The 20,550-nt window shown below is 47.3% G+C and overlaps 1 protein-coding gene across 2 annotated transcripts in view; it reads left to right on the top strand.

Annotated features, from left to right (window-relative positions):
- The window catches only part of SIK2 (salt inducible kinase 2), a 79,895-nt gene extending 63,986 nt beyond the window's left edge, over positions 1-15,909 (top strand). Inside the window, exons 10-16 of one of the 2 annotated variants that reach the window (XR_014520367.1) lie at positions 5,713-5,941; positions 7,712-7,996; positions 9,468-9,631; positions 10,397-10,510; positions 10,831-10,922; positions 11,686-14,112; positions 14,168-15,909. Coding sequence is in view for 1 of the 2 variants with exons in the window: in XM_083480957.1 (XP_083337083.1) it covers positions 5,713-5,941; positions 7,712-7,996; positions 9,468-9,631; positions 10,397-10,510; positions 10,831-10,922; positions 11,686-12,253 (1,452 nt within the window). In the remaining variant the exon portion in view is untranslated. Of the gene's footprint in view, positions 1-5,712; positions 5,942-7,711; positions 7,997-9,467; positions 9,632-10,396; positions 10,511-10,830; positions 10,923-11,685 lie in introns of both variants that reach the window. The other variant, XM_083480957.1, reaches the window with a different exon arrangement.
- Positions 15,910-20,550: the final 4,641 nt, after the last annotated feature.

The raw sequence follows: 20,550 nt of genomic DNA, 5'->3' as shown, positions 1-20,550 counted from the left end.
ATTTGTTCATTTTATTCAATGATTGTTTGTATGATGGATAAGTATTTTTAAAAAATAATGTGTGTGGTTTTTTTAAAAAAAGAGAGAGAATGGGCCTTTTCTGCAGTGGCGCCTCATTTATGGAATACTCTTCCCAGGAAGCGTAGCCTGGTCCCTTCATTATACACCTTTAGGCGCCTGGCGAAAAAGTTCCTCTTCAACCAGGCTTTTAGTTGACCAGCATTCTATGTCCTTTAACATGCGTTTGTAGGAGAGATAGTTTAGGCACTTAAACTCATGCAGAATATAGCAACTAATACTGTGAACTTGTATGACTTAAAGATCTTCACTGGCTACTACTTTTGAGCAAAGTTCTGTCTGAGCATTCAGATCTTCATCAGAGCCCCTGCTCTGCCTGCCCCACTTTTAAAAATGGGTGAGTGGCTTTGAGGGAGAATGCCTTTTCTGTGGTGGCCCCTCATTTGAGGAAATCCTATATCTACCTGCTAGGCACCGACTTCGTATTGCTTTTTTCACCCTGGAATTTAGTGGTATTTAAAGATTTTGACTACACTTCCTGTTAGGTTTAGTAGTGTTTATATGTTTTATTATTTTCTGTTGATATGGCATTAACTGATCCCATGAGCTGCTTTAACAAAATCTTCCTAGAATTTTTCAGAGCAAAAAGTCAGCTCTTGGTTTTTGTGTTTTGGAGGGATGGGGAGGGGCTGTGCTTCCTTTTGCCTTTCACAGTCTGCTTGTGGTGGTGCATGAAGGCTCCCCATTTATTGATGGCGGCTGTGTGGGTGTCCTCCTCACTGTGGTTTCCCACCAGAGGTGTCTCCACTTATCAGTAGTGGGCAGCTAACAGAGGCCTGTGTGAACTGGGCTTATTGGCTACTTCACAGCAGCAGGAAGTGTGGGAGACCTGCAGGCATTTTCCTAGGGTGGACAGTGCAGAAAGGCCCTTGCGTTTCACAGTGGTGTGGTTTCCTATGCCACAAGATAAACAGGGTGCCTGAAGCAGCTGACTGTGTGTTCACAACTCAGCTGACTTCAGGGCAGCTGCAGCACCGGTTTTCACTGGCTAAAAAACAGCTTCTTAAGAAGTCAGGCCTGTTGCAAACTGCTTCCTCTCCCAAGTGGACAGCTCTACCTTTTACACACAGTGAGATGATGATATTAAGCTGGGCCAGGAGGGAGTTTGCCATACTTTTTTTGGTTACAGCTTCTGATACCCAGTCAGCCTTGTTATTTAGTAGAAATTAACCAGCTCTTGTCACATAGAGGTTTCTTCAGTCCTTGCAGATACGAAGCCTTCTGCTGAAAAGTTTCCAGCGGGGTAGCTGTGCGGAATCTCTGTTGCAGCACAAACAACCAAGAGGCTTGTGGCACCGTAAGGGCTAACAGATTTATTATGGCATAAGCGAAATCTGTTAGTCTTTAAGGTGCTGCAAGGCTCGTTGCTGTTTATGCTGACAAGGACCCGCATGAGTTTTAGTTTACACTCACAGTGTTGAGGCTGCTTATTTGCAGCCAGCCTTAGACTTCTTTATGTAAACTTGCAGGTATGCTTGACTGCAGTTGCAAAATGAGTCCCCCTCCCCCAAATTTCCTTGTAAGCTGAGAATTTCCATGTTAATTTTCAGCTGTAATTGCAGTTTTCCTGCCTGTTTACATTATGTGATATTGGAAACTTGGCAGGCAGCAAGATGCTTTAATTGAAATGGTGTTATTAATGTTTGCTTTTAGTTCACTTCATGAGCAGTAACAAGCTTGCTGGGACCTTCAAGTTGTCAAAAAATATTAGAGACCTTCTGTCTCTAAAGCCTTTGCTTTTTTGTTTTTTATTCTCCCACTTTGTAAGTCGAAATTCACAATCTGCTCCGGAGAATCACTAGTTCAGCTGCAGTCCCTTTAGATTTTGGCTCCTGTCGTTAATGCAAGAAAACTTGTATAAACTTCGTGCTCCTCTGCCGCTAACAGGCTGGCACTAAACCTGACTAATCGGATGTGACAGATCCACAATTGTGCAAAGGTACAGTTGCTCCAGTGAGCTTTGCACATTCACACATCAAGCTGAGAGGTCTGTGGTGATGGGTCTTGAAGAGAAGTGGGAATTAACCAGAATGGATGTGAGCTGGCAGGAGAAAAATATTCCGGAGCCTTTGTGACGACAAGAGCACAAAATAGGCCAGAAACATGTTTCTGTGGTGTGTGTATACCTACGTAATGACACATTCTGTTCTTGCACAGTCATTGCCTCATCGATATTGGTGTGTTTTATGCCATCAGATTCAAATGACACCCTTGATTTAGGGCTTGCCAGGATGGGAGACTTCTATATATAAGAGCAGCATGTACTTGGCCTGTCTAGCCCAGTGTCGTCCTGTACCACCAGATGACACAAAAGAGGCTTATAATTATTAGTTCGGTTTCTTTCATCATTCATAAATACGCGTCTGTGCTTTTTATATGACAGCTTATGAATGTGGCTGCTTCCCGCACAGCTAGCTTCATGCTGCGGTGCTAAAATAAGAGGAGCAGGCATCAGAAGTAAACCCCCCCCCCCCAAATGCATCTTGGGGTCAGTTACCTCTCTTTCAGAGGGTCTTGCCTAAGGTGATCTGGTGATCTGGCAGTCCATTGTCTTCCATTGGGACCAGGAGGGATCGACACCTGAATACCCTTTTTCTAATCAGCATGCCTGACACCAAAATTATTCTCCTCGGATGCGATATTTAGAGTGCTTCAGCCTTACCACCATTTCTAAACACAAGGATCAAGAGATCTGTAAGCAGTTAGTTTTAGTGAGGTGTAGTATAGCGTTCTGCCTCTGATAAGGCTGGATAAACGTGAACAGGGCTGTTACTATACAATACCCTGATTCTTGGCAAACTCTAGTCTAATCTCATGCACAGTTTGGAGTGGCAAAAGCATTCAGGCATATTGTGGAACCCCTCCCTCTTTAATCCAGGAGATTTCTCTTATAGCAGCTATTAAGGTTGTTGTTGTTGTTTACTTGCTCCAAGCAACCTGAACAGTAAAATCTAGGAAACCTGTCTTAACACTGGCACTTAGTTCCGCTGAATTGTTTGTCCTGTGTCGTGTCTGCTGACTGAATTAAGTTGTCTATGCCTTTGGCTGCTGCTTAACCAGCCCGGCTGTTAACGGATAACTTGATTCTTGTTGTGATGCGGGTGGTAGCGTGGTGCCAGCCGCAAAACTTTTGTTGCTGGCTTGGTGTTCCAGGAAACAGCCTGCCCAGCATAACACACAGCTCCATTGCTGAGTTAGCAGCTATAGGGCTTAAGAGAAATCATTGCCTCAGAGGAGCAGGGAAACATGGAAGCTCACCCTCTCATTTTACAGCTGTGCTTCTTAAAATACTAAGACCTGCTTATACAGGAGGTGCTGTCCTGAACCTGTTTTTCTTCTGTGCTTGATTGTCAAATCCAATCTAGCAAGCGGGGCTTGACACGGTTTACCGTATTTGTTGCAGTCATCACCATGGGGCTGGTGTATCTTGGCTTCGTTCCCTGGTCTGATGACAGCAGCGCAAGGAGCTTTCCCCCAGAGATGCCTCCACATGTACAGGCTTGCAGCTCTTAATCCAGATGAAGGCAGAGGCCACCCTTCATATCTTTGGGGGGGGGGGAGACGCCTGCCATGCATGCTCTTCCCAGCACAGGTTCCTTTTTAGAGGCTAAGCTATGGCCAGTGCAGGCAACACCAGTGTCCTCCCTGTGTCCTAAATGTAGTTGTAGCTGGAAGTGTCAGCTAGACGTCCTGTGGTAAAACAAACAGCGGCGCTCCTGTAACCCGGCTGTGGGATCAGGGTTGCCTCTGAAATGTTCTTGTCTCCTGCAGTTGGCAAATTGCAAAACTGCCTTCTGTTAGACATGAAAGTTGCTTTGGTTAGTCTTTCAGTGTCTCAGTATAGGAAACAAACAAAAGTCATTTCTGGGTCCAAGGCAAGTAATGGAATGGATGTTATTGTGCTATCTGGCCGAGACGCCAGTGTCTTTAATCTACTGTTGTTAGCTGGGTCCTTTTTTAAGCAGAGATGGGGAATGTGTGGTCCTCCAGTGATGTTGTGAGACTGTACCTCCTCTCACCCCTGAGCATTTGCTGGTGCTGATGGAGAAGACATGTGGAGATGAGCAGGTTCCCTGCATATGTTTCAAAGGGAGTTGTGGCACTGCCCGTCCTAGTGAGGTAACCACCAGCTATAGGAGCCTGAAAAGATGCAAGGAGGTCTTCTGCAAGGTGATTTTCAAAACCCCTTTAAACCTGGGTGGGTTTTTAAGCAACTGCAAGAAGAAGAAATCTGATTTACCATATTGAAATCAGTAACGATATTAAAGCATTTAACATCCTGCACGTAAGCAAAGATGAAAGTGGCTCCATCATAAGGCAGAATCTGAAGTACTTTCACTTGCATCAAAATCTGTTGCCAGAGCAGCCCAACAGGTATTTCTGGGGTTGACGCAACACACAAATGACTGGGTAAAACACATAGAGTTTCATTTGAGCTGAGAAAGTTCCCTTCAACCAGGTGCAGAGTTGCTCTGGATTTTTGCTTCCACACCTTGCAGAATCAACCTTCAGTGCTGCCTTGTGGAGCCAATTTGTCATCAGGTTCATATGTGAAATCCGGGGGGGGGGGGGGGCAGATGCACAAAGTTGATGCAAATTATTCCCCCCCCCCTTTATTTTTTTGCTGATAACACCAAGGCTCCATTTTAGAGGTCGCCAAATGTGTTTCTCCAAGGGGGGGAGGGAGGTCACAGAGAACATGCTCCCCTCACCCCAGAATTGGAGCCCTATCCAAGATATGTTCCCCTGTGTGATAGACTGCAGTCAACCTCAAATATATTTTTTAGGTATCAGTGCAATCTCCTAGAGAAACGGGAACTTGGCCCAACCTCAGCAGTTCAGCAATTAGCTAATTTTGAAGCTGATCCGCTGAGACAGATTTCTTGATGGAATTCAGGAACAGCTGCTTAAATGTCTGGGAATTAGTCAAGAGCAGCAAGGTCACTCATCAGCTGGCTGGGAGGCCTCTTTATTGGAAGAGCAGGGCACCTGGGGCACAGCATTCTGGGAACATCTCCTCTGCAAGGCCCAAATGGGCAAGAGCACCTAAGCCTGTTCATGGGGGTTGCACAGGAGAGTTCCTAGTCAATTGTGCCTTAGTCCGTAGCCCCTGAGAGGAAGCAGCGCAGCTCTCTAGCTAGCTAGTAATCCTGAGCTGGTATGAAGTTGCTGGACCTTTCCATTGCTGTGACAAATGCTCATGGGAGGTGGTTATTTTCTGGAAGGTAGCTGCCCAGAGAATGGAGAGAGAGGGTTGTCTGTCCGTAGTTTAACTTATGCTACCTAGGAGTGGGATGGAGGATTTATCCTGAGTTAGTGTGCCTGTTTTCACCAGGAAAAGATGGCCCTGTAAGAAAAGACCAACTCTCACTGTTCATTCCCCCCCCCTCTCTCTCTGGTGTGTCTTGCCAGCTCTGCTCTTGACATTTTATCAAGCAGCATCATGGTTTGTAGCACTCTGGTTGTATTCAATCAACAGATTGCCTCTACTGTGTTTTCGGATGCTGCTCAGTATCATAATTGTCTCTCACTTGACAGAAATTTCAAATGTCATAGAGTCTCTGCATACAAGTGCCACTAAGTAGATATTGTATGTTTGTGGTTCTCCTCACCCTCCTTTTCTTAATGCATTAGGTGAATGGCTGCCTGCTGGATCCCATCCCCCCAATGATGGGGAGGAAAGGATGCCAGTCCCTGCCAAGCAGTATGATGGAGACTTCCATTGATGAAGGGATAGAGACAGAGGGAGAGTCGGAAGAGGATCCTGCTCAAGCGTTTGCAGCCCTGCAAGCCACTCGCTGTGGGAAGAGGCGTCACACTCTGGCAGAAGTAACCAATCAGCTGGTTGTCATGCCGGGCACAGGTAAGTAAATGGTCCAGGCTGGAGCCTAGGAAGTTGGAGTGGCGCCACAGCTCAGCTGGTTCATCCTTCCCCAACCTGGTGCCCTCCAGATGTTTTGGGCTTCAGCATCCAAACAAGTCCCATGCTGCCTGGGGCTAATGGGAGTTGTAGTCAAAAATATCTGAAGGGCACCAAGTTGGCTGGCTGGTTGGGCTAGTCCAGTCCTGCCCTAGGTCAGGATAGTATTCCTTATGTGAATCCACCTAATTCCAACTGTGGTATGTTGTAGACTGAGAGCAGGTGCACATGGAAGAGGGGAAAAGCTTGTTTTCTCCTGCTCTGGAGGGCAGGACTCAAACCAATGGCTTCAAGTTGCAAGAAATGAGATTCTGACTAAACATCGGGAAGAACTTTCTGACAGTAAGAGCTGTTTGACAGTGGAACAGTTTCCCCCAGGAGGTGGTGGACTCGTTTTTAAAGCAGAGCTTGGATAGTCATCTGTTATGGATGCTTTAGCTGAGATTCCAGCATTGCAGGGGGTTGGACTAGATGACCCTCAGGGTCCCTTCCAACTCTGATTCTATGATTTTAAGGGGCCTGTGGTGGACTTCCCGGGAGAGAGAAGTTTGGTTATACACTGAAGGCAACTTGAGGCAGAGGGTGGGGGGATTTTGAGGTCTTGGCCTAATTTTCATGCCTCACTGAATTTAGCAGCCAACAAAGACAAGCCCTGTGTGCACGGGGGGGGGGGGTGCAGTTATTACCTTGGAGCCAACAATGAATTTGCTTTGTAGGAAGATAAGAATGATAAATGTACAGATGGTTTCTGCTTGTTTTGCCAAGCAATCTCGTGACAGTGTTCAAAGGCTGGGAAGAGCAAACAGTGTCAGCTAAGGAGCCACCAGTTAGTGAATGTTTCATAGCACTGGGAGCCAGTGGTATAGCCCCCAGGAGAACATCTCTCCATCATTCCTGTGCAAATGGGAGGAGGCTGCTGTTCCACCATCACTTGAGAACTTATCGGTGCTTGTTCAGTAACTGCGGTGTGTGTGTGGAATTCCTCCACCCTCAAATCTGCTTAAAAAAATCACAGTGGTGACGCAGCAAGAATCATTCTGCCAAAATTGCTGTTGAGCAAACAGCCTCTGTGGAGACACCAAGAGGGTCATAATGTAAACCAACATACAGGAGAGTTTCATTGTAATGTTTAGAGCATCGACCTTCAGATGCCCTTGCTACGTTCCAGCCTCGCCACGTACACAGTGTGTGTATATATTGCGATAAGCAAGGCTGGAATCACAGAGAAGCAACTGCCTGGCAAATGCCCCTTGTGACTTCATGCAAAAGTGTTTGCATGATTTTTATCCTCTAAACGTGAGAAGGTTGTGTGTGCTCCTTTCCAAATATGTGTCATATCTGTTCACAATTGCTGTAGTAGAAAAGCAGTATTCAGCTCCCAGTACGTTTTGGGCAATTTTAAGAAGAAAATCAAAATGACTTGTCCTTAAAAGGTATCTTTTTCACTTTTCAAATGTGAAAATAAAAAATTCCAGGTGGTAGCATATTTTGTCTGACTGTGCCAATTCACACGACCATCTGCCATCATTGTTTGAACCTGTCTGTTTCTGCAGTGTTGGAAAAGGGCTAAAGCAATGCAGCCTTGCTCTTTTGGAGGCTATCTTAACATGTTCCAGCTAGCCACTAGAGACATGGCTTTAGACACAGTGGCTTAGTTTGCTTTGGTAGGTGATTGCTCATTCCACTTACTATGGATTTTCCTGTGTTCTAAAGGGAAAGTCTTTTCCATGGATGAGAACCAGTCCTTGAGCAGCGTCGACTCTGAATATGACATGGGATCCATCCAGAGAGACCTCAACTTTCTAGAAGACACTCCTTCCCTGAAGGAAATGGTACTTGCCAATCAGCCAGCTCCTAGGATGACGCCTCCTTTCATAGGCCTGAGACCCGCTAATCCCGCCATGCAGGCTCTGGCCTCCCACAAACGAGAGGCCCACAACCGTTCCCCTGTCAGCTTCCGAGAGGGGCGCAGAGCGTCAGACACATCCCTAACACAAGGTACCTTCCATTAAGAAATCAAGGTGTATGGGCTGCAGCTGTTGGTGCAGGCAGTCTGGGTGGGGTGTGCCCTGCTACCTGGGTTAGGCCAATGGCTTTTGGGGTGGCCCCAGGGTTGTCCTGGCAGCCAGGAAGTCCTGAACTGCCCCAGTCCTAAACTGACAATTAAGGTATGACTTCAGCATATGGCAAGAGCTATACAACAAAGATGCTAAACGTATGGACGATAAAGGTGTCAATGACGACTAGCCATGATGCCTAGGCTCTGCCTCCACATTCAGAGGCAGCAGAACTTCTGAATACCAGTTTCTGGAAACCACAGAAGGGGAAAGCGTCCTTGTGTTCAGGTCCTGCTTGTAGTTTTTCTGTGAACATCTGGCTGGACGCTGTGAAAGCAGGATGCTGTACTAAATGGGCCACAGTCCTGGTCCAGCAAGCTCTTCTTATGCTCTTATTTACCACCATATTTCTTTTTGGGTGGTGGGAAGGAGAGGAGGGGATTGTGGGGCTGTCTCACAGTGCAACCTACTAACAAGTAAGCCCTATTGAGTTCAATTGGAGCTATTCCTAGGGTGTTTAGGATTTCAGCCTACATATTCATCTGTTTTGTGCAACCTGTTGGTGTTCCCTAGTGCAGTGTTTCCCAAACGTTTTTGGGCAACGGCACACCTGTTAGCCGGAAAAAAATCTCGCGGCACACCACCATTAAAGCCCCGCCCCGTGACGTCAGCGCGCAGCGTCACGCCGGGAGGGACGCACAAAAGCGAAAGTTTTTTCCCTCCCCCTTGCCGGGGTGGGAGGAGGCAGCAGAGCGAGGGCAGCTGAGGCGGCGGCGGCGATAGCGGGCGGAGGAGGGGGCGGCGGCGGGAGTTGCTGCTGCTGTTGTTGCTGCTGCTGCCCGGACATGCCGGCCTCCTCCTCCTCCGCTGTCTCGCGCTCCTCCCTTTTGCGCGCGCTGCCCCGCCGCTCGGCACCAGCACCGCGGAGCCGCCCCCGGCTCGACGCGGATCCTCGCCGCCGCCGCCGCCTCTCACCGCCCGACTCGCCCGCCTTCCTCCCACGGCACACCAGCCGGTGTCTCACGGCACACTAGTGTGCCGCGGAACACCGGTTGGGAAACACTGCCCTAGTGCACATGGGCCTCTATATCAGGGTTTCTCAAACTTGGGTCTCCAGCTGTTTTTTTAGACTACAACTCCCATCATCCCTCACTAGCAGGACCATTGGTCAGGGATGGTGGGAATTGTAGTCCAAAAACAGCTAGAGACCCAAGGTTAGGAAACCCTGCTCTATATATACCTTCAGCTTTTTAGAAATTGTATGTGGATGCCCTGGAAATACATGTACATCACAGGTGCAATGAGCAAAACCCCAAAATAAACTAACAATTCAAAGCAGAGAGCTGCTCACAATTTTAACATCCAGGGATTGCTTTCCTTCTAAAAACTGCTCTGCCTTGTCCTCAATCCAGGAATTGTGGCATTTAGGCAGCACCTTCAGAATCTAGCCCGAACCAAAGGAATCCTGGAGCTTAACAAAGTCCAGCTGTTCTATGAACAGATGAGGTCGGAAGATGAGCCTGCCCTGGCCTCCACGTCTCCCCATCTGCAAGACCTCAGGAGTGGTCCCCAGCAGGTACGCCATTTCTGGGGCATGTTTGCCATATCTCTTGTGAGCCATGGAGTCTTGCAGCCTTCCTTAAGCTGAAGCAGCACAGAGAAGTCAGAATGTGTCGGTAGGCAGAGAGAGCAAACTTAACTGGGGCACCTGCCACACAAGAAGCCAACAAATCTGAGCTGGGTGTAATTCCTTAGCTTTCATCTGGGTTTTGTTACCATTTTAAGTTCTGCATTTCCAAATCTGAAACCTCTTGATGCCAGGGTGGGTTTGATTGGCATTCAGAGTACTGTATAGGAATGAGGAGGTTGTGGACCTCGGGTCTGTGTGGAAGGGGTTGGGAGCTCTGCAGGCCAGGCGTATACAACACATGAGCCACTAAAAGACTCCTACTCAGAGGAGATCCGTTCAAATTAATAGATGTGGCTGACAGGCTCGTTAAGTTCAGTGGAGCTACTCTAAGTAGAAGTTAGTTGGATAACACCAGCAACCTGTGATTTCTCTAGGAAGCAGGCATCACTCACAAACATGCAGGCTTGCTGACCGCACTTGGAGATTTTGAAACTTCTTTCCAGCCTGGCTGGATGGCAGAGGGTTGGACCTGGATTCAGGTCATTTGCCCGGCTCCTGATCCGGCTCTCGTTTCGATGGACTTTGCTACTTGTCAGAGTTTTAAGTGGGAAATGTGGCCTCTGGATCAGCAGAAGGTCTCTACAGCACGTTCATCCTTTCCCTCTTTCTCTTTCTCTCTCTCTCTCTGTCTGTCTCTCTCTCTCCCCCAAGGAGGAAACACCCCAACAGCAGGAAGCTGCCTCTGCTTTTGCTAACGGCATCCATCCCCAGTTGCTCTCCAGGCGGCAGAGCTTAGAAACGCAGTACTTGCAGCACAGACTCCAGGTACGGTGCCACCTTTGGAAGAGTTAGGCCACTTCAAACAACACACACGTTTATAGGGAGTGCTGCTGCCTCTCCTTCTCTCTTGTCTCCCCACTAAAATGGGTTGAGATATAAGACACACTACTCTCCCCTCCTCCAGGGTTTCAAATAACAAAGCCATGGGGCTCTCGTGGCCGGCTGCACATATCATGGCAAAACTAGTTGTGATGGGCTTACCAGCAAGCTCAGTCCCTACATTATTTCAGTAGCCAACTAACGTATTATAGCAGGACTATAAAGCATTGTGTATATGATGATACAGCGAGTCTTCCTTGTTTCAGAAGCCCAGTCTGCTTTCAAAAGCTCAAAACGCCTGCCAGGTTTTTTGCAAGGAATTACCCCGGAGCCTGGAGCAGCAGTTACAGGAACACAGGTGAGCGAGAAGGCAGCAGCGCCCACTGCTTTGGACCTGCTTGTATATATAAGCTTGCTTTAAGAGTCGGGGGAGCTTAATTAGGATGCTTTCCCACCCACCTCCAGATTAATGTGTCTTTGGATGAGGGCTCACAAGAATGCAATTCTTTATAGCATAAGAGGGGTGGATGGTTCCCAGGTGATCTCCAGGAGTTGCCCCTCAGTGCATGTATGCGGGCAGCACTGAATTGTCGTAGGTGTGCTGCCCCATTCTCCTTGTCAGCAGTGTTCCTCTCCAGATTGAATTGTGAGCCAGTCCGAAAAGCAGGGAAGGAATTCACATATTTGCTTCTTGCTTCAGGCTGAGATGGCTCTGCCTTGTAGACCTGGAAACCTTGTCACCCCAAGGTTCTCCCAAAGCCTCCTTCAGCTCATTTTGTATATTTTCCTGCTTTTAAAATCTGTGCTTAAAAGTGCGTACTGCATAGAATTAGAGCAGCGGTGTTTGCTCGTTTGTCTATCTTGGTTTCCTCGATCCTTAAAGAAAATAATTCAAAAACTGAAGTATGTTTTTAAAAAGACTTAGTTTGAATTAATTTGGGGGCAGTGCAACTGATAGGTTTTCTGATCCTTGCTCCAAGCGGAGCTTTAGACTAGATGTCATTTTCTTTATGTCTGATGCTAGCTTGGCAATCCAAAATCCTTGCCTCTAGAGGAGAAGACAGTGGCATGGCTTTTAAGAAACTGGCTGAACCAACTTTTCTCGGTCTCTCTCGATCCAGGTTGCACCAGAAACGGCTGTTTCTCCAGAAGCAATCCCAGCTGCAGGCGTATTTCAACCAGATGCAAATAGCGGAGAGTACCTACCCCAGACCAAGCCAGCTGTCCCTCACATGCCACGAGGAGCAGCAGCCACCACCCCCTCCCCAGTTCAGTCTGGTGCAGCCCCTGAGCCCCGTCATGGAGCCTTCTGCCGAACAAATGCAATACGACCCTTTCCTTAGCCAATACCAGAAGCTTCAACTTGACCAGCCACCCTCACCCCCGATCCACGGTTCCTCTCGACTGCCCTCGCAGATCCCCCTGCAGCAGCAGCAGTATCCCTATCAGACTTGCGAATTGCCCGTTGGCACCTCGTCCGAACCAGACTATGCCAGCCAGCATCAATATCCCCTGGGCCCGACCCAGCAGAGCAGTGTAGCAATGACCGACAGCCGGCGGAGTTCAGACCCTCCTGGATCCCAGTCTAGCTACGAGGCGTTAGGCCTGGTGGAGCTGCCAGGGCTCTTTGATTGTGAAATGATGGAAACTGTTGACCCCCAACATGGTGGCTACGTCTTGGTGAACTAGCAAGTTTTGGAGTGTTGTGGATGGAAGGTGGATTGTTTGAAGTGAAGGACGGAAATGCATGTGGATTTCCATGTACGTCCCATCCCTAAAATTCATGGTTTGTGACCCAACCCTTGACCTTAACAGATGATTATACAAACCCTCCTAAATTGGTACTAGCAGGGAAATGACTGAGCGTCACTCGCTCTGCAAGGAAACTCAATGGCAGGGGTTGTGGAAGCAAGGTACTGCACTTTCGATAGAAGAGGGGACTACTTTGAAAGGAAAGAGGCGAGACACTTGCAGGGAAGAAGGAGATCTGCAAACCACGCAGCCCCTGTCTGAGGAAGCCTGGAAGGGATCAAGAAGAGTAGCGAATATGGGACGACACCATGCTACTTGGCAATAAAAGCAATACATTTTTCATTGGAACGCTGCAAAGTTGTGCGCTGATATTGAAGCAAATCAGGAACGTAGCGTGCTGGGGATCGAACAACCTTTCTCTGAGCTGCCAGTGTAGAACTTGACTGCAGCCGATCCTCGGAGGACTCTCACAATCTCCACTTCCTTCTGTTGACTCTCGCCAGGAAATTCCTGATCTTTATGAACCCTGACAAGCCCCTGGATCTTGTGACGAAAGGGTCCATATACCGTTGTCAAAAGAAGGCTGGAGTTGGACGTCCAGGATTTTCATAGAACTTAAAAGTGTGTTGGAAGCCCCTCCAGAGATCAATGGACAAGAATGTGGAGGTGGGGGGGGGAGACCCAGGGGTGTGTGGGGAGGCTATACAATGTTGCCCCTTGGGGGAGCATGGGGGGAGCTGTGATCACTGGAGAAGTAGTTATAAGCTGCCCTTTGTTGCTTTTCTGTTTTAAAAGAAGAAGCAACTTTACTTTGGACTAAGCAGTGTGTATTGCTTTTGGTTTCTTAGGCTTTGTATATTTCGACAGTTATTTAGGGAATTAGCATTTTAAGGACGAAACAAAATGAGCATATCAGAAAACCCATGTGAAGTGATAGTGCTGTGCCTTTTTGGGTTCATTTTGAGACTCTTACGCTTTTTCTTTTCTTTTCTTTTTCTGAAGTAGAAAATACCCCCGTTTGTGTCCATGCTGACGCCAAAGTCCCTTCAGAGCTCAAATTCCACCATGTGGAATGCAGGTTTAACGTTCTCCTTAAGTGTTTCTGACTTGTTCATCATTAGTATATCTGAAATGTTAAAAAGTATTACAGCAATATTTAGGATCAATAACTGTTGACTTGTAAACCACTTCAACAGGCAATCTGCTCTATCAAGCATTTGGCCGAGACCTTTTGCGATGCATGACACGCTGGCCACAAAACCATAGGAAAGAATACAGAGGATCCCTTGAATTTGTCACGTAAGAGGATTTAGATAATAATAAATGCCGTGACAGTGTTAGGAAAGGCACTACGGGTTACTGAGCATCCTGCTGGGAGCAGATGAAGATTTAAGCACAACACAGATTTGTTTTAAGCACAAAGAACAATGGATTAGCAAAGTCGATCTGGCTGAAGACAAATGTCGGCCTGGTTCTCAACTGAGGGGCTCAACTGGCGCCTGAGCTCCACCACTTTGGGCTGCAGGTGTGGCCGTGCCCCATCCGGGCCCTTCTGGGTGTGGGGCGGCAGAGGGAAGGCAGCTGGCAATAGGACCTCTGCAGCAGCTACCACCTGTTTTCAAGATATTCAGATGCTTTAAAGAAAAGAAGCACAAACCTCAAGCCCTCTCGCTCCCCAAGTTGCTGAAATGGTGCCTTGTCAGGCTTCCCAGTTTTCTAAACAAAAGGTCCCCAACGGAGAACTTCCAGTTCAGCCCTAATTTGGAGGGGGCTTGTAAGGCGGAACATTCCATCCTGTGAGCCCCCCTCCAGCCCTGCCCCCCACCTACAGTCTGAAATGGTGCAGCCCAGCTTGGTGGTGAGAACTGTGCCTCTCTTCTTCAAGGGGAAACTGTACCCCTCCCCTCCCGACCCATTTTCGTCCATGTGCCGCATTCACACTGTGCGATGCTTAAACTTCCCGTTTTAATTGCCACACCAACTGTTTGCTCCTAGCTGCTGTCTTTGCCATTAATTCCCCCCCGCCTCAGTTAAGTTTTGAACTCTCAGAGAAATGAGTGACTTGGAGACAGGCTTTGATTCAGCAAGGAGCTGTGTCCTGAAGAGACCTCTTGCCTTGCGGAATTCCTTCCTGTGGACGATCCTTGCCCTTAGGAACCGGGACCTTTGGGTTCTTGAGAGGCGAGCCAGGAATTAATAACCTTCCGTTGACTTGTAAACTGCTGAAGCACGTTGACTTAAGGTGCTTTTCCCACAAGGAAATCCTTTCCTGCTATATCCTATGCACTTTGGGTGGGGAGGAGAGGTCAGCCAAGCTGACGCCAACTGCCTTATTTCCTTGTAAGCAGTGGGAGGAACCCCCACTGGCCCTTGAGACCTGCCCACCCAGCTGCTAACCTCTTACTTTATTCAGTTTGCATATGGTGGTGGTGCTGTGAGCAAGCTTAGATCAGCCATTCCTCTCCCCTTTGCTCTGTGGAGAAGGCAACCTCAGCCTTTGGACCCTGTCCAACCCACAGAAGTTTTTCACCGGGGGCATTGCAGCAACGGTCTATGTTAGCCAAAACCTTGATGGGCTGGACGCCACGTTCAGACCTTGCATTGTCTACTCTACCCCCCATGTTCTTAGTCTCCGGAGCTGTTTCTCACAATAGGAGGAGGCTTTCATTGTGCGTGGAAGATATAAGCGCTGGTATGTTGGTGGTCCTTGACTTAACGCCCAGGAGATTCGTGAGCTGGCATCTCCTTTGCAAGACGTTACTCCGTGGCGACTGGGAGTAAGGTTTGTTAGGATCCCAGCTCACGTCCTTGCAGAGGGCAGCCGAAGAGCAGAGATCCACCAAGGAATAACGCAGCTTTGGCCTGCACAGCTTTTCCTTCCCCTGGGTGGGGTGGGGGCATCCAGAGCACAACCTGTAGCCAGCCTCAGGAGGTGGCTGTAGCTCCATATCCAGGTGCAGAGAAGTGATAAGCATCACTTTCCTTGGCAGTCGCTTTGTACCTCAGCAGATGGGGCAGAAGTTCTGAATGTTGAACTATATCAGGCATAGCTAACCCCTTCTGCTTAACAGCTTGTGTTTCGGAACATTTGTTGTCATTTATATTACAACAGAGGAAACCCTTTTTCTTAACTCTACATATCCTTAGCGCACTTGCCTGCCTCTTCTCTCTCTCTCTCTCTCTCCGTCTTTCTCTCTCTCTTAACTACTCCTTCAGAATAGCCGCTTCTGTCGAGTCTGCTGTTGATGTCTGTTGTTAAAGGATTTGTGTATACTACTGTATAACAATTACTAGCTTTATTAGTTTTAATACAGGTTCCTTTGAAGAGACTTTGGTGAGATGTACATGGGGCGGGGGGGTTAAACAAATTTTTCATATGGAGACAAGTGCAATATGTGTGTGTGGTACGTTCTTTAATGTATTTTTTTAAGAAGAGTTAAAAGGGTTTTAGTCTTCGCTTTGGGAGAAATGCACTAGTTTGGTCAGCGCCGGTTTTTGGCGCATCCATCTGTAGAATCAACATGCAGTTGGTATGCTGGACTCTGTAAAAGCAATTACCGTGTATTAATGCAAAATAAAGAACATGGACCTTCTGGTTTTTTTATATATATATATACATAAAAATAATAATTGGTGAGCTGCAGTGGCCTTCTCTGTTCCTTTGCACTCCATGTTTGGTAGCCTTTCCCCTGGAGGAGATTCTGCACGCAAAAGCCACCTGTAGGCAACAAATTGAAAAACCCGATTCTCAAAAGGCTTCCTTCCCAAGTCCTGTAAGAATAGTCAGCCACCTTTGGGTCTGGAAGCAAACAGTGAGAAGAGTTTTTACTTTGCAGGCAGCCTGCCAGAAAGAGACTGAGCAAGGAGTGATGTCCTGGACTGCAGAAGCACCTACTGCATAGGCATTTTCTCTCTTGGGACTCCACACCTTCACCCCTGGAAAATAACCAGGCTTTTTAAGTTGCAATAGACTTTGAGCGGTCTTTGTGGAATTGTCAAGTTGCCGGGGTAGAGCAAAGCTAGGAGACGGCTGAATGCCTAGGTAGCACTGGGGCAGGAGGGAGTGCCTCTGCCCCTTTACCTTTAGGATCAAACCATTAATGGGAAATATATTGTTTCCCTTTCAGAAATCTGATGTGTGGAGCAAATCTCACCCCTGTTTCTCTCCCTTTGCCATGCCCTGACCTTCCCTCCTAATATATTTTTGGTGCCACCACTGGCAGGGAAGTGCAGACATATACTCTGCAGAATATATAATATGTAACATGAAAGCAAACCACCTTCTTGCCAAAGTAGTTTCTTCAGCAAGGTGTCAAGCGGCCCTGTTCAATTCACGCTCTGTTGCTGACATCGGGGGGAGGACATTATGGTGATGAAAAACAGGAGCAACATTACAAGATGTCATTGCAACGATTCTCCTTTTCTTGTACTTTCTCTCCATTAGGATATAAATAATTCTGTTTGCCAGATACGATGGGAGTTGCAAATGGATTCCATAGATTAATTAGGGAACTTAAAAAATAATAATACTATATTCAGACTTGTTTTTCAGTGCAAGGCAGAGCCAGGCTTTGCAGAGAAGTCATACGCTAATCAGAAGCTACGTCTAGCAAATCTGAGACATTTGATAAGCAACAACATCTGTGTGCGGTTATATAAAATCATAAGGTCTCTCTACTCAGTAATGTGTGTGATGGAAGAAACTGATTTGAGAAGTTGAAGGAAGAAAATATTAACCATTTGTAATCTGCACAGGAACATACATTTATAGCAGGCTAAACAGGTCAGGAGTTCAACTGTGTACATGGCGGCTCCTTTAGCCCCACAGCATTGGCAGGCATGACCTGAGGAGGCTACTAATTGCAAAGCAATGCCCCTGTCCCATTTCTGTCCTACTTTATCACTGGTATCCATTGTCTCCTACGGCAGGGAGTTCCACCATTCATTGGCTGCAGTGGATGATGGGTTTTTTTTAAGATGGCTGTGTGTGAATCACTGTGTATACCTCCCACCAATACATTTGCCTATGGGGGAATATTTGCGATACGTCATGGGTTTTCATTTGTAAAGCACAGGCTCTCATTTTACTAACAAGCTAGCCAAGCGGAGGTTTTCCGGAACACCTTAGAGCAGCCTTCACCAACTTGGCAAATAAATATGGCGTGATGAGCACAGGCTTTATCTACACATTCCTAGTTGGAACTTACTTGCGAGAAGAAGACAAACCAGTCATATTCATACCGTTTGGCTTTGTAAATGCACTTGCTATCCTGACAAACTGCTCTTTTGGAAGGTTGCTCTTAAGATAAAATGATGGAGACTTTTTCTCTGAAACAAGAATACCATATTTTTCTGTGTATAAGACTAGGTTTTCCCCCTAAAAAATGAATTCAAAAATTAGGGGGTGTCATATACACGGATACATCTCTCCCCCATTTTCTTAAATCTGAGTCCCCAAAAATAGAGGGCGTCTTATACACGGAAAAATACAGTATGTAGACTTGAGCTCTTTCTCTGAACACATCATTGTTAATGACCATATCATGTGAGTTCTTTTAAAATCCTCCATGTGTTAAAAAAGTGATTTAATGTCTACATTTGAAGGGGACAGACATGTCAGTTGTTTGAAACCTTTCCCTCAGATTTTGGAACATAAATAGTAGCAACCTGTCTTTTTTTTTGCAATAATCCATCTAGAGTTTTGGGGAGGGGGAGAATTGGCAACAAGGAGCATAGAAGGAAGCAAATTAAACCGGGAAGGCTATTTACTCTCCTAAATAGTCCAAGATGACGCGCTCTCTCTCTCTTTCCTTCCTCTGCTTCATGCACTGTGCTCTATATAAAGGGCTAGCCAGCATTTTCAAGCCAGTAAAACGATCAGGTGCCTTATATCCTGGAGGCTTCTAGAGAGAATGGAAGCGGAGAATGTGCTCTGAATGACGTCAGCTGGGTAAATAATACCCTGCATTGAAATTGCCAGAGTATGCATTACCCTTTCAGCGAGGCCCTGCTGAGGCCATCCTCCTGCAAAGAAAACTGCACAGGCCAGATGCCTTTTTCTGCAGTATATTTCTTTTCTCCTTTTTTTGTACAGAGTAGGAATTCAAAGGAGCGGAAAAGAGGGGGAAGGTGCCTGGAGAAACAAAATCTGCCCGTGCTCAGCGTGGAAACACCTTGGGCAAGAGACATTTTCACTGGCTGCTTTCTGTTTATCTCAGGACTGGCCATGCAAAAACGGAGAATCAGCCGGCCACCCATTTCCAAATTCAGCACCCTGAAGACTGCACATCTCTGTTCCTCACTTCTTTCTCATTTAACCCCGGAGAATAACAAGGAAACATCTCCGTTGCTCACCTCAAAAGTTTCCAGATAACTTCCAAGTTATTAGTTAACCCAGATTGTGGAAGCAGAATAAATGAAAGCAATATTAAATATGGATCTCGGAATTTGTGCTTCCTGGGGAAAGAATCCATAAAGCTCAGTGTTTGCTGCTTTACATACTTTATATCTGCTTTGGGGGAGCAAGTAATGATTGACACCGCCCCAGGCCTCTCTTCTTTTAGTGGCTGATGGCTCTCTGGATAGAAGGTAAAGGTAAAGGGATCCCTGACCATTAGGTCCAGTCGTGGCCGACTGGGGTTGTGGCACTCATCTCGCTTTATTGGCCGAGGGAGCCAGCGTACAGCTTCCGGGTCATGTGGCCAGCATGACTAAGCCGCTTCTGGCAAACCAGAGCAGCACATGGAAATGCCTTTTACCTTCCTGCCGGAGTGGTACCTATTTATCTACTTGCACTTTGACGTGCTTTCGAACTGCTAGGTTGGTAGCAGCAGGGGCCGAGCAACGGGAGCTCACCCTGCTGCAGGGATTCGAACCGCCGACCTTCTGATTGGCAAGTCCTAGGCTCTGTGGTTTAACCTACAGCGCCACCCGCGTCCCTACCAATCTGTTTATACAGCACTTCTATTTGCATCGACAAGGCAGTGTAGAAGTCTCAGAGAAAGGGCCCCTGCTCCTTTAGAGTGCACCTTTTAGCAAGAGAAATTGGGTGTCAAACCCTTTGGCTGGAGAGTGTTAAACCCTCCAGCTCTCTAATCCCCCCTTGCCATTTCCTCCAGCTGCTAATTCATCTCCGACCTTCAACAAGTGGCAATCACCTAGGCAGATGTGTTGCCATGGCAACAGCTCCAAGGAGACGCTCTGCTCGCACTTGCCAGTGCCTGACCCACAGTCACCTTGTGCAGGAAGAGAAGCTGCGGCCCCCTCTTCCCCCCACCCCACCCCAGGTTACGGTTACAGCCACACTTGGATTAGTGTGCATAATGCATAAATCTCTATCTCTGCAGCCTTGCATGCAGCAGCCACAACGCACCTGGGGACTGGATGCAGGGGGGGTTGTTCCCAGAAGAAGCAAAGAAAGAAGTTGATATTCAGTCTGGCCATGTCTCAATATTCTTGTTCTGGCTGAATCAACCCGTCACAATTAATGCTGGTATCTCTGTGTTGTTGATGTAACTGGGAGGTGTTAGGAGAGCCTTTCAACCCAGCACTTCTTAGCGTATATGTGTTGGCTCAGTAAACCTTACAAGAACCCTGTAAGGTAGACCACAGTCATCCCTGTCGTGGGGGGGGGGGGTTTACTTAATTGACACAGAAAATCCCACTGGTGAGCTCACAGCAGACACAAGGTTTGAAGCGCCGACATATCGACTCATACATAACTTGCCCTCTTAGCTGTTGACGCTGCACCAGCTCCCAAATCTGACGACTGAGACTTGAAACATGTAGAGTTCAAGAGATCAATTTTCCAGATACCGGCTGTGAACCTTGATGGAGATTATATGCCTGCAAGCCAATAATGAATAAGCAGAGGAGGTGAACTTAGAAAGGAGACTAGAAAAGGCTACATGCCCACATCTGTCCTGAGTTGTCCTTAAGTCTGGGGTCTTGGCCACTGACCTAGTTGCTGTCTCTTGGCCTCAATGTTGCGTCTGTAAAATGGGAATATATGACCTCTCTTTCACATTGCTGTTGTGATTGCAAAGACAATAAGCACCTTACAACTACTAAAACGTTTTACCTCAAGTGAGCCTCTTTGGATCGGCAGAGGGGTCTGAGTTCAAGACCAGTGAATGCCCAGGAAGTGTTTTGTGACTTGCCGGTTGAGGTGGGTTATTTATTGACTCTTGCCTTTCTCTCTTTCTTCCAGTTAGCCTCAAGCTCTGAGGGGTCCG

The sequence above is a fragment of the Podarcis liolepis genome (assembly GCF_965112155.1).
Source record: "Podarcis liolepis genome assembly, chromosome: 16".
In the NCBI taxonomy this organism is placed as follows: domain Eukaryota; kingdom Metazoa; phylum Chordata; class Lepidosauria; order Squamata; family Lacertidae; genus Podarcis; species Podarcis liolepis.
This window is presented reverse-complemented; position numbering and strand designations above follow the sequence as displayed.